This window comes from Oncorhynchus mykiss, chromosome 30 (genome assembly GCF_013265735.2).
Source record: "Oncorhynchus mykiss isolate Arlee chromosome 30, USDA_OmykA_1.1, whole genome shotgun sequence".
NCBI lineage: Eukaryota > Metazoa > Chordata > Actinopteri > Salmoniformes > Salmonidae > Oncorhynchus > Oncorhynchus mykiss.
Genome location: NC_050570.1, coordinates 37,664,601 through 37,677,666, shown reverse-complemented (window position 1 = coordinate 37,677,666; position 13,066 = coordinate 37,664,601). Strand labels below are relative to the sequence as shown.

At 45.8% G+C, this 13,066-nt stretch overlaps 1 protein-coding gene across 9 annotated transcripts in view; it reads left to right on the top strand.

The window, feature by feature from the left end:
* LOC110520999 (SH3-containing GRB2-like protein 3-interacting protein 1) overlaps nucleotides 1–13,066 on the top strand; it is a 110,919-nt gene that overhangs the window by 21,300 nt on the left and 76,553 nt on the right. For 7 of the 9 annotated variants that reach the window (XM_036969056.1, XM_036969054.1, XM_036969048.1 and 4 more), the window contains exons 3-4: nucleotides 532–676; nucleotides 5,151–5,195. In XM_036969056.1, coding sequence (XP_036824951.1) covers nucleotides 634–676; nucleotides 5,151–5,195 — 88 coding nt within the window. In that variant the 5' untranslated portion in view covers nucleotides 532–633. Of the gene's footprint in view, nucleotides 1–531; nucleotides 677–4,226; nucleotides 4,505–4,857; nucleotides 5,064–5,150; nucleotides 5,196–13,066 lie in introns of those variants that run through there. The other 2 variants (XM_036969052.1, XM_036969053.1) reach the window with 2 other exon arrangements.

Genomic DNA, 13,066 nt, shown 5'->3' with positions numbered 1-13,066 from the left:
TACAACCAGCAGGAGGCAGCAGAGGCATGTGGCACTGGTGTCTCTGCTGCAGAAAGTTTGTCTTTCCATCCTGTTTATTGTTTATGTTTTATTTTATTTCCTCCATACATTAATGAAAGACTGTTAAAAGTAGGAGGATTCATCCTATTTCTCTTACTAATCTGACACATTTTCCCTGTTCTCACCCTTATCTCTCCTTTCTCTCTCCTTCCTCTCCTTGCTCGTTTCCCCTCTTTCTCCCAGGGTGCAAGGGGTTAATGCCACTGGCCCAGTGTTCACTGCACAGAGAAGTGGCTCTTTTCTATACAGGTCAGGTACACTCAGGCTGTTTGGGTATCGTCACTTTCCTTGACCGACAGCGGCCTTGACAGCACTTCTACAGGACTACATTAGCATTTTCCACAGGTCCTTCAGTGTGTGTGTGTGTGTGTGTGCGCATCTGTCCCCTCAACCAGGGAGCTCAGTCAGGTGCAGTCATCCTCACTCCTCCTCTAATGCGACTGGTCCCTCTCTTTCTTTCTCTCCTCACAGACACTGCCGTCCATCTCTATTTCCCATCCCTTCGTCCTTCCATCTCTCTGTCCCCCTGTGGATATTCCAGATATGTGACCTGCTCCATGGAGATTGCTGTAGATGGCTGAGGAGCTGTGTACCGGCTGGTTTCGCATTGTCGCAGGTATGCACACCTCTCTCTCTCTTTCCTCCCCTCTCTGTCAACTTCCTCTGTGTGAATGTGTGCGGGTGCACTACTGCACTGCAACTGTGTGCGTTGCGGTGGTTACAAGTATGTGTGCATTCTATAGTTGTGTTGTCTTTTTTATTTCTGTGCGTGCGGATGTATACATGCCCCTCCCAAATGTACCTGTTACTCTCTTGGTTGTGTTTGGTGCAACGGCGTCACAGAGAGGTATAGTAGAGGGAGGCCCACAATGTAGATCAGAACAGTGCCCACGTGGTCTGCTGCTGTCCTTAAAGGATCCTCTAGTCTACCTGCAGTAGAAATGGGTCAGGGACTAGTAGAGTAGAGCTGCACCACAGAAGGGGTAGACAATTGGTAGGTGAGGACCGAGCCAAGTGTTTTAAGATAAATAAATACAAATGCTAAATACGTGGCTCTGGATGAGGATATCTACTCCACAGGAAACGTTCTGTCCTCCTTTCTGTGGGTTTTGCTCCTTCAGCTCCTCCTACTCTCTTCACCTCCTCCTACTGGCTATCTGACGTAACTGCTTGTAGTTGTGTGGCGTGCTGCAACTGATGGAAGCTACCATTATCTGCCAAATGCAGGGGTCCCAGACACCAGTCCAGGAGATCAATCGCAAGTGCATGTTTTTTGTTGTTGTTGTTTCAGCCCAGCTCTAACACTCCTGCTTCAGCTAATCATTTCATCACAATCTTCAATTTAGATCACAATTGATTGAATCATGTGTGTTAGAGCTGAGCTGGAACAAAAGCCTGCACACCCTGGCCAGTAAGCATGTCTCAATAAGCATGCTTGCAGTAGGCTGTTGTGACAGTGACCTACCATTCCTGGAGCTGTACTCCAGTTTTCCAGCCATAGAAATACAGTAACTAAAACGAGCAAAGCCCCTCCGACCACAGCAGTTTAAAATCATAATCACATTTTATTTGCCACATTTTTCGTAAACAACAGGTGTAGACTAACAGTGAAGTGCTTACTTATGGGCCCTGCTGAAACAGGAAAGGTGCTTCCCAAAACTGTTGCCACGAAGTTGGAAGCACAGAATCGTCTAGAATGTCATTGTATGCTGTAGCGTTAAGATTTCTCTTCACTGGAACTAAGGGGCATGGGCCGAACCATGAAAAACCACCCAAGACCATTATTCCTCGTCCACCGTACTTTACAGTTGGCACTATGCATTTGGGCAGGTAGCATTCTCCTGGCATCCGCCAAATCCATATTCGCCCGTTGGACTGCCAGATGATGAAGCATGGCTCATTACTCCAGTGAACGCGTTTCCACTGTCCCAGAGTCCAATGGCAGCAAGCTTTACACCACTCCAGCGTCTGTTTGGCATTGCTCATGGTGATCTTAGGCTTGTGTGTTGCTGCTCGGCCATGAAAACCCATTTCATGAAGCTCCCGATGAACAGTTCTTGTGCTGACGTTGCTTCCAGAGGCAGTTTGGAACTCGGTAGTTAGTGTTGCAACCGAGGACAGGTGATTTTTACGTGCTTCAGCAGTCGGCGGTCTCGTTCTGTGAGCTTGTGTGGCCTACCACTTCGCGGCTGAGCCATTGTTGCTCCTAGACGTTTCTATTTCACAATAACAGCACTTACAGTTGACCGGGGCGGCTCTTGCATGGCAGAAATTTGACAAACTGACTTGTTGGGAAAGGTGTCAATATGACAGTGCCATATTGAAAGTCACTGAGCTCTTCAGTATGGGTCATTCTGGTGCCAATATTTGTCTATAGAGATTGTAGGGCTGTGTCCTTGATTCTATACACCTGTCAGCAACGGGTGTGGCTGAAATAGCCAAATACATTACATGGCCTTCAAATTAGTTGATCAAAAGGCACTGCTTCCTGTTCTCTCCTGCCAGCTCCTCTCATATCTTTTCCCTCATTCCCTCATCAGCTCTTCTTTCGTATCCTCTATTGTTTACCCTCATCATCTCCTCCTCATTTCTCTCCTTTTTTTTCCCTCATCTCTCTTTCCCTCTCTCAATCGGTGGTCTTCCGTGCCCACCTGATTCCCTGTGTTTCTCTGTCTTGTGGCCTCCTTGCCCCTCTCATGCTGTAGCAGTCTCTGGTGATTTAATGCTGTACAGCCATGACTGAGTCAGTGTATCCTGCTTGTTGTAAGTGTCTAGTCTTCTCTTAGTTAACGCCAGCGTCTCAATGCCACCATGTTCCAGACTCAAAACCCAGCGTAGTACTTTAGGCTTTATTTAGCAAGTCCCCTCTAACCCTCCCTCCTTCCCTTTTTTTGTCACTGCTCACCGGCTGGTGGCTAAATCTCCTCTGGGGGACAGTGGAGGAGAGTAGCCACCTCGTCTGGCAGAGCTCGGGGGTAGCCTGAGGAATGGAGGGTGAGGGGGGAGAAGAGATAAAGCTGTGGGCAGGGAGGGGACTTCTCTCAGGAAGCATCTGCTGGGTGTTAAGTATACAGGGAGGGGGAGAGGGAGGGAGCATGCCATGGCTTAATGAGGGGAGAGAGGGGGAGAGAGGGGGCGAGAGGGAGGGAGAAGAAAGCGGGAGAGGGAGAACATTTCACATGGGCTTGAGCATGACCCGGATAATGCATTGTACACGAAGAGACACAGGGCTGGCTCAATTTAAAGTGTGACAGGCGGACTCATAAACAGGCAAGACAGCATGTGTCTCATCTGTCTCCCTGTGTAAGAAGCCTAGCTTACATCTTTCTTTAAATCTGAATTGTTTATAGATATTGTATATTCTGCATCTGCAAGTGATTTAGTCATTTGTTGAGTAATATAATTTTCTATTGCAAGAGTAGCTCTGTCACTATTATTGTGGCTGATGTTGTTGTTATGGAGGCTTGAGCAGTGCTTGGCTAATTGCCAGGCTGTCCAGCAGCTCATGTCTCTCTCTATTCAGTCTCTGCTCCATAGCCAGAAACATAAACATCCTCTATCTCCCTCTCCCTCTCCTCTATTTCACCCCAATCTCTCTCTTTCTCCCCCAGTTCTCTTGTTCTCCCCCTTGTTCTCTCTTTCACTCTTTGTCTTTACTCCGTTAGTGGTCATCCCTTAGCCTCTGGCTCCATCCACCCCCACATTTAAAAGTAATCACCAGCCTCCATGCACACACACACATCCACACCTCCCTCCCACCCTCGTTCTCTCCCCTCCCTCCATCTCTCCCTCATCCCCTCTCACTGGCAGCAGGCTGAGAGTAGCAGTACACACACACACACCTCCCTCCCTCCTCTCCTCAATCTGGGTCCATCCAGGCTGAGAGTAGCAGTACACACACACACACCTCCCTCCCTCCTCTCCTCAATCTGGATCCATCCAGGCTGAGAGTAGCAGTAGCAGCATAAACGATAGAAGACCGTAGCTCCTCCCTCGGTTGGGCTGGGTCTAGAGAGGCAGCTGTACATGGCGTCGGTCTCCCTGACGTCACAATGATTGATCGTTATCCCCAATGGCATTGGCAGCGGAGAGGGAGAGAGAAAGGGAGGGGCATGGAGAGAGAGAGGGATGGTGGGAGGTGGAGAGAGAGAGCAGTCATACTGAGCCAGCAGGCAGAGCAAAAACAGTGATATAGAAAAGGGAGGGAGTAGCAGGCAGACTTAGAGAAGGCCGAGCTCTGTGAAAATAGACTTTTAAACCTTCAGAGAATGGAGTATACCCGTTAGGAGGGCATATACATTTATTCTGTAACCAGGATCAGGGTGTGTGTTCGTGAGTGTGTCCTCAAAATGGGCTGTCAGTTCACTTTAACCTGCTCGTTATTCTGTCGACGAGCAAATAATTAATCTCATTCATCACTCTGCAGAGTCTACATACACACAAGGTAGGCAGGGGAGGGGTGTGTGTGCGTTATTTATGTTTGTTCGTGTGTGTGCGCGCGTGCGTGTTCTCTGTGTTTGAGTTTGCCTGTGTGTGTGGGTAGGTGTGTGTGAATGTGTGTGCGTATAGATGCGTGGTGTGATGGAGGGAGGCTACTAGTTTGTCGTTCTCTAGGGCCAGGCTATCAGGGGATGCAAGCCGAATGCATGTGACTCTGCGGAGAACCTTGAGGATTGGCTGAGAGCAGCTGTGACCTCAGCAAGCCTCCCTCTTTCTCTTTCTCTCTCGCTCTGCCTCCCTCCCTCTCTACCCCCTCTCTTTCTCTTTTTTTCCCAATAGTTTTTTTTCTCCTCCTCTCAGCATCCTTGGCTGATTGTGTAAGTTAGAGGCGCCGTAGCAGTGGAAGCAGCATCCATGGCCTAAGCCACAGCCTCTCTCGGGCTTCTGATCGGCACTGAGCCCAGCCAGCTCCCCTCTCTGCCCAGTCGTGGTGCATGGACCCTGGGCCAGTAGACAGACGGCGTGTGGCAGTGTTGGAGGCTGTGTGTTAGCTGTAGCGCTAGGTTAGCCCTGTGTTAGGTTCTGTTCTCTATTCTATCCGTGTCATCTGGTAACCAGGGGCTTCTCTCCCCTTCCTGATTTCTTTCCAGGCTCTTTGGAGATAGAGGAATGCAAATCTGCAATCATGATGGAAGGTAAGAGACACTTGAATTTATTCTCTATTTATTTATCCGTCTCATCTGCTAGGTGTGTGTGTGTGTGTGTGTGTGTGTGTGTGTGTGTGTGTGTTTGGCAGCTTCAAATGTCATAAGCTGTGCTCCTATTTTGAGTGCATGCATTCCAGGGATCTTACATGTCATTTGGTGGGAAGGGCACAGCCACTGTAGAGAACGTCTCTCTCTACCATGCCAATAGAATGGCCGAGCTAATTGAACACTGTGTGTTTTTCTCTCTCTCACCGTCTTCCCTTCCCGTAAAGGATTATTGGGATTTATTGTGCAGAAGCTTATGTGCCCAGCTGGCTAGCTTGTATAAATTCTCTTTGTATGGAGTGGTACACACACACACACACACACAGGGTACCAACGGTGTGTTCTGCTGTAGCCTCTTATCTGCGCGGCCAATAGCCTGCTTGCGTTGCGAGGCCATTTTTCAACAGGAGGTAGCTGCGTTTGCACCCTATGGATAGATTGATCGGTCACGGTCAACGCTGTTCGGGAAACACACAGGACATTCTGGGTCATGTTTGGCCCGTTATGTGTTGATGACGTCATCTGTCTGCAATGATGGAGAGAGCGAGGATCCTTTTATTTCTGCATTCTGTAAACGACATGATTCATTTAATGCATTTCATCTGCCTGCTCCATTTTGAATCTCATCTCCATAATCTACGACATACAGAAAAGCAATACAGATCTACAATCTATTCATGCTGTGATTTATCTTCCAAAAGCATCACTGTTGTGGCAATATTACTATTAATCTGGACAAACACTGAACAAAAATATAAACGCAACGTGCAAGAATTTCAACGATTTTACTGAGTTACTGTTCATATAAGGAAATCAGTCAATTGAAATAAATGAGGCTCTAATCTATGGATTTCACATGACTGGGCAGGGGCGTAGCCATGGGTGGGACTGGAAGGGCATAGGCCCACCCAGTTGGGAGCCAGGTCCACCCACTGGGGAGCCAGGCCCAGCGAATCAGAGTGAGTTTTTCCACACAAAAAGGCTTTATTACAGATAGAAATACTATTCAGTTTCATCAGCTGTCCGGGTGGCTGGTCTCAGACAATTCCACAGGTGAAAAAGCCGGATGTGGAGGTCCTGGGCTGGCGTGGTTACACATGGTCTGCGGTTGTGAGGCCAGTTGGACGTCTGCCAAATTCTCTAAAACGACGTTGGTAGAGAAATTAACATCAAATTATCTGGCAACAGAAAACTTGATACATCTGTGGTGTTGTGTGACAGAACTGAACATTTTAGGGTGGCATTTCTAATGTCCCTAACACAAAGTGCACCTGTGTAATGATCATGCTGTTTAATCAGCTTCTTGATATGCCACACCTGTCAGGTGGATGGATTATCTTGGCAAAGGAGAAATGCTCACTAACAGGGATGTAAACAAATTTTGAGAGAAATAAGCTTTTTGTGCGTATGGAACATTTCTGGGATCTTTTATTTTAGCTCATGAAACATGGGACAAACACTTTACATGTTGCATTTATATTTTTGTTCAGTATACTTAAGCATGCTAGTTTTAGGTTCATTGTATGTTTATAGTATGTCAGACTACCAGGACGTTAAGTGCAATAAATTGTTGTTGCGTTAGCAATGGCGTCATTCAAGCCTAGTTAGCACAGTGTTGGTAATATGAACACCCAGGCTGTCTGTTCTCCATCTCGCCATCAGATCTGTGTGTTCTAGCAAGACATGTTACCTTAATAATGAAAATGTTTTAAAAAATCAAATTGCAACTGAATCCAATTAATGCTGTTCCACTTTTCATTCTAAGCCTCACCATCAGCACCTTGGCGTTCCCCCTACATTACAGTAGAAACGTGTCGTTAACCATCGGCTGGCTCTGCCTGTCTGTGTGTTTAGACAAGAGTGATCCAGCCTGTCTGTTGGTCAACCCCAGTCCCTGGCGGGCCTGTCGGTGGTCACAGGTTCTTGGCTTGGCTTGTGCCATAGAAATACAATTACTTGAACGGTTATCCCCATTCAAGTCATGGTTCTGTGGGCTAAGGAACTTTTCCTGTTCTAGTCATTTCTATGGCTTCTGCTCCAGAGTCCAGCCACAGTAGAGGACATTTGGGTGCAGTGACAGAATTGTTTCATAAGGCAGGATTGAGTCTCGTGAAAAACCCATCCAGAAAGGCAAGCAGAAAACCCCCATGATTTTCATACATGGATAGAACCCCTGATTATCTGATAGTGACATTCACACAACACAATCAATGATCAATTTGGCCTGGCATTCTTACTGGGTTCTGACATTGTTTTCAATGTAATGATTTAAACCAAGCCTATAGATATCTATTGACAGACCGACAGTTTTGTGAGAGAAATCCTGTATATCGTGTGCTCTGTCTTAATCAGTGTATCACAATGGTGTTACTCTCGGTCCCGGATCGTGACCTCTGTACAGGTCACATGATGTGGTGCTTTCTGAATTACGTTGTTCCGGTTCACCCCAGTCAAAGCTCTTCACTTCCCCAGTCCATTGGCAGTGACCGATGAGATGTTGAATCAATACAAAAAGCTATAGGTTATAAGACATGCCCTACAGCCCCCAGTGACTTTGTGATCCCTCCCTCCCTTCCTCTTCTCTCCTGCGTGCATGCCATCCACCTGAAGGCCAGATGAAGGAGGCTTGCTGTCAAAACGTTGGCTATTATTAAATGTATTGCATTGGAGTGCATGCCATGCCATGCCATCTATCTGTCTGTCTGTCTGTCTATTTGGCAGAGCGGGGATTATGCTTTGCTAGCTAGCTAGAGATCTTGTCTGGCAGAGGCTTCCCTGCACGTGTCACAGGCGAGGTGTTGGGTAACGTTAGGTTGGGGTTGGAGAATGCATGGGGAAAAAAACGACAGTCACGGTGTGCTGTGTGTCTTTAAATAGCCCTCCATTAGCATGGCTAGCGCTGTCTTAGTGTGACATTGGATTACTAACTGTCAGGTGTAAAGCGGGCGTTAATCCCTGTTAGCAGTGCTGTTTAAAGTCCCACTGCCAGGAGGACCGAGAATGGTAATGGTACGATACCGGAAACCATAGAGAGTTGTATCTCTACAGAGTAAACACCCGGCTTAGCTGTCAAGGATAGATGTGAAGCTATTGTCCTAATCTGGAATACGAAGTGATCCCCGGACCTCTCCTCGAATACCCTCCGACCCCAGCCAGTTTCACATGTAATCTGTTCCAGTACTAGCAGCACACCTGATACTAACCCCAGAGCTTAGTGATCAGTTGAACATGTTGAATCAGGTGTGCTAGTTCCCGGAATAGATCAAATAAGTGAAACTGGTTGGAGGTACTCAAGGACAGGTGTGAGAAGCATTGGAATGTGTGGATGTACTGTAGGTTCCTGGTATCGTTGTGGAGAAACCAGACTTATATATTCATCATTGGGTGCTTATTGTGGTATGATTGAGTCATGTTAAGGTTGATAGGCAGGGACTAAACAGATCTTGAGACGTCCTAAGGACATGGAATAAGACCCCAGAGGGAGGCCCATTCTTGGGCACGTTAGCCCTGGGTAACCGCCTCATGCTATGTAGAATTGGCTCTAAGGCTTTAATATAGTTGACGCTGTGATGGCAACGGGGAGGCCCGGGTGGTTCCAAATGGTCTCTAGCTAGGGCTATCACCACGGTTGGCAGCAGGACAAGACGAGGGGCCTAGGAGGGCCAATTTAAATATGAGTTTTTAAATAGTTGTGTTCTTGCTCTTTATTTCCTGTGACTAGTTTTAGGTCTGTGCTAGGTCCCACCCTAGCATTACACTACGTGACCTCGCCCATGAGGGTGTTACCATGGTTCACTGGGTTCTCCCTCCCTAGCCGGTTGGTGCCAACCTCAGCCTACAACACCAACCCTGCACACTAGATAACATATTATCACACAACAATAGTAGTCCTTTAATCTTCCCTTGATTTTTTAAATATTTTGTATTAGCATAGTGTTGTAAGAGATGTGCTTACACCCCGGTGTTACTGTCCTGGTCTGTAGAGGCAGAGCTAGACAGGAAGCAGTAGTGCATAATGTTTGGGGCTTCTTGCAGCTCAGAAGGAAATGCCTTCATTGTGAAAGGAGAGGTGGGGGGGCAGTGACATCTGGAGGTATTCTCAACAGGTGACCCGTTTGTGTGTGGCGCCACTGAGGTGTGAAATTGTGTGTGTCAAAATGCAGAAACAGGCAACAGAAGAGGAAACGCTCAGTTTATGGAAGAATAGTGTCTTTGTTGCTGTGAGGGACAATGATTCTGACAGAGCCTCAGATGACTCAAAATGAACTTTCCCCACAACAAGGCAAAGCAGTAGGGACATGAACTAGGCACAGGAAGGGGACTGTCATCTGGATTAATTGTCCTTCATTTGTTTTGTGTTTTTATGCCCTCACACCTCTGGCCCCTGCTAGTATACCTCTCATTCACACACACATTAACATCCACCTCATCGCTCTCCCTAAGACACACACACATGCATGGATTATGACTTGTTATTCTGAATAATTGTTTGTCTGTTTGCCTACCAGACTCTCTCTCTTTCTGTATTTTTAGCTATTTGTCTGTTTCCCTTTTAATTGTTGTAATGTATCACCCGCCTCTCTGTATCTCTGTCCGTCTGTCTCTCTTTCCCTGTGTCTCTGTCCACCTGTCTCTCTCACTGCACCAAATACCCTAGTTTCAGACTTCTAATTATCCTTACACCTTACAAGACTAGCCGCTTCCATGCCAGTGTTGTGACTTTACTTTCATTAATCTGATGACTGTTATTTATCTAATCAACTAACTATGTTTCAGTGTTACCCGATTTTAAATTAATCATGTAACAATTAACTCATTAGGATTTAAGGGACTTTGAGAGCAGTTCTTTAAAGAGTTACCTTCTCCTGAACTAAACTCTAAAGGTATTTACCTATCACATCCATAAACAGTCAACTTATTAATCATAACCTCGTATCATATCATCATTCTGAACTATCGTAACCTCCTGCGTCTGCAAAAACCTGAGCCTTACTTATGATTCAGTACTACACAAATTGGTTTAATTACATTGCCGTTCAAAAGATTGGGGTCACTTAGAAATGTCCTTGTCTTTGAAAGAAAAGTTTAAAAAAATTGTCCATTACAATGACATCAAATTGATCAGAAATACAGTGTATACATTGTTGATGTTGTGAATGACTATTGTAGCTGGAAACTGGATTTGTTATGGAATATCTGCATAGGTGTACAGAGGCCCATTTGAGCAGCCATCACTCCTGTGTTCCAATGGCACATTGTGTTAGATAATCCAAGTTTATAATTTCAATAGGCTAATTGATCATTAGAAAACCCTTTTGCAATTATGTTAGCACAGCTGAAAACTGTTTGTCCTGATTAAAGAAGCAATAAAACTGGCCTTTAGAATAGTTGAGTATCTGGAGCATCAGCATTTGTGGGTTCGATTACAGGCTCAAAATGGCCAGAAACAAATAACTTTTTTCTGAAACATGTCAGTCTATTCTTGTTCTGAGAATGGAAGGCTATTCCATGCTAGTAATTGCCAAGAAACTGAAGCTCTCGCACAATGCTGTATACCACTCCCTTCACAGAACATCGCAAACTGGCTCTAACCAGAATAGAAAGAGGAGTGGGAGGCCCCAGTGCACAACTAAGCAAGAAGACAAGTACATTAGAGTGTCTAGTTTGAGAAACAGATGCCTCACAAATCCTCAACTGGCAGCTTCATTAAATAGTACCCGCAAAACACCATTCTCAATGTCAACAGTGAAGAGGCGACTCCGGGATGCTGGCCTTCTAGGCAGAGTTGCAAAGAAAAAGCTATACCTCATACTAGCCAATAAAAAGAAAAGAAAAGATTAAGATGGGCAAAAGAACACAGACATTGGACAGAGGAACTCTGCAGCCACTTCACTGTTGACGTTGAGACTGGTGTTTTGTGGGTACTATTTAATGAAACTGCCAGTTGAGGATTTGTGAGGCGTTTGTGACAGGTTCTCTGACCTCACTTGAGGGGGCAGTGACTACTTACTGTGCACAGTTATAGAAATAATGTCCCCTTATAGTTTCTAAAATCCACCCCCTCTCTTAACAAAAACACTGTCATCCTTTTTCATATGTCATGCACAAGGTGGAGGATGGAGACCTCGTACATGTAGTGGGTATACTTTTCAAGTTACAGTATTTATTTTATAACATTTTAAATGACAACACAAAATTACAACCAAACCGACATCAGTGTTCTTTTAGGTTGCCTCTGACCATCCCCCACGTTCTATGTTAGAAATATTGTTCTAGTATTTACTTTAGAACGTGTTAGAGTTTTGGCGGGAAAATCTTTGAAACAAAGGCACATTCCTCCGGTGAATTTGGAGAGGGAGAGAGTTGAATGTTCTGTCCTTGATTTACAGCAGGGTGTGAGCTGTCGACCCCCACCAGTTCCTTTCTCGAGGGGGTCTGGTTGAAGTTACTTATTGCAAAGCTGATCTGACCTATTTGGATCCTCACAGGACAGTCATGACACCAGTCGGAGGAACTTCGGTATTTCATCTTTGAACACTCAAACTGGTTTCTCCACTGACAGTTGGATAAGGTTATGTTAGCAACATTTGGTGGGGCTAGAGATCCTGACAGCATTGTGTCCAGCCTGAGACATGCCATGTAGTTATCCTGACACTCACACCTCACAATTGCTACAGCCATGAAATGTTTACTTATGAGGCCTTTCCAAACAATGATCAAATAAAAAATATAAAATAGTAGCAATAAATACCAATAAGGAGGCTATATACAGGGAGTACCGGTACCAAGTCAATGTACGAGGTAGTTGAAGTGATATATAGGTAGGGGTAAAAGTGACTAGGCAATCAGGATAGATAATAAACAGAGTAGCAGCAGCATATGTGAAGAGTATGAAAGTGTGTGTGGCATCATTATGCATGTGTGTGTGTGTGTGTGTGTAAGTGTGTGTTGGAGTGTAAGTATGTGTGAGTGTTGGGGTTGAGTTCAGTGAGTGTGCATAGAGTCAGCGCAAGAGCGTCAGTTCAAAAAACAGGTCAATGCAAATAGTCCGGGTAGCCATTTGATTAACTGCTCCGCAGACCTCTGGTATGGGGGTAGAAGCTGTTCAGGAGCCTTTTGGTCCCGGTACCACTTGCCGTGTGGTAGTAGAGTGAACAGTCTATGGCTTGGGTGTATGGGGTCTTTGACCATTCTTTGCACCACCCTCTACTGCACCTTGCGGTCAGATGCTAAGCAGTTATCATATCAAATCAAATGTATTTATATAGCCCTTCGTACATCAGCTGATATCTCAAAGTGCTGTACAGAAACCCAGCCTAAAACCTCAAACAGCAAGCAATGCAGGTGTAGAAGCACGGTGGCTAGGAAAAACTCCCTAGGAAGAAACCTAGAGAGGAACCAGGCTATGAGGGGTGGCCAGTCCTCTTCTGGCTGTGCCGGGTGGAGATTATAACCAAGATGTTCAAATGTTTATAAATGACCAGCATGGTCAAATAATAATAATCACAGTAGTTGTCGAGGGTGCAGCAAGTCGGCACCTCAGGAGTAAATGTCAGTTGGCTTTTCATTGCCGATCATTAAGAGTATCTCTACCACTCCTGTTGTCTCTAGAGAGTTGAAAACAGCATGTCTGGGACAGGTAGCACTTCCGGTGAACAGGTCAGGATTCCATAGCCGCAGGCAGAACAGTTAAAACTGGAGCAGCAGCAGGCCAGGTGGACTGGGGACAGCAAGGAGTCCTCATGCCAGGTAGTCCTGAGGCATGGTCCTAGGGCTCAGGTCCACCGAGAGAGAGAGAAAGAGAGAATTAGAGA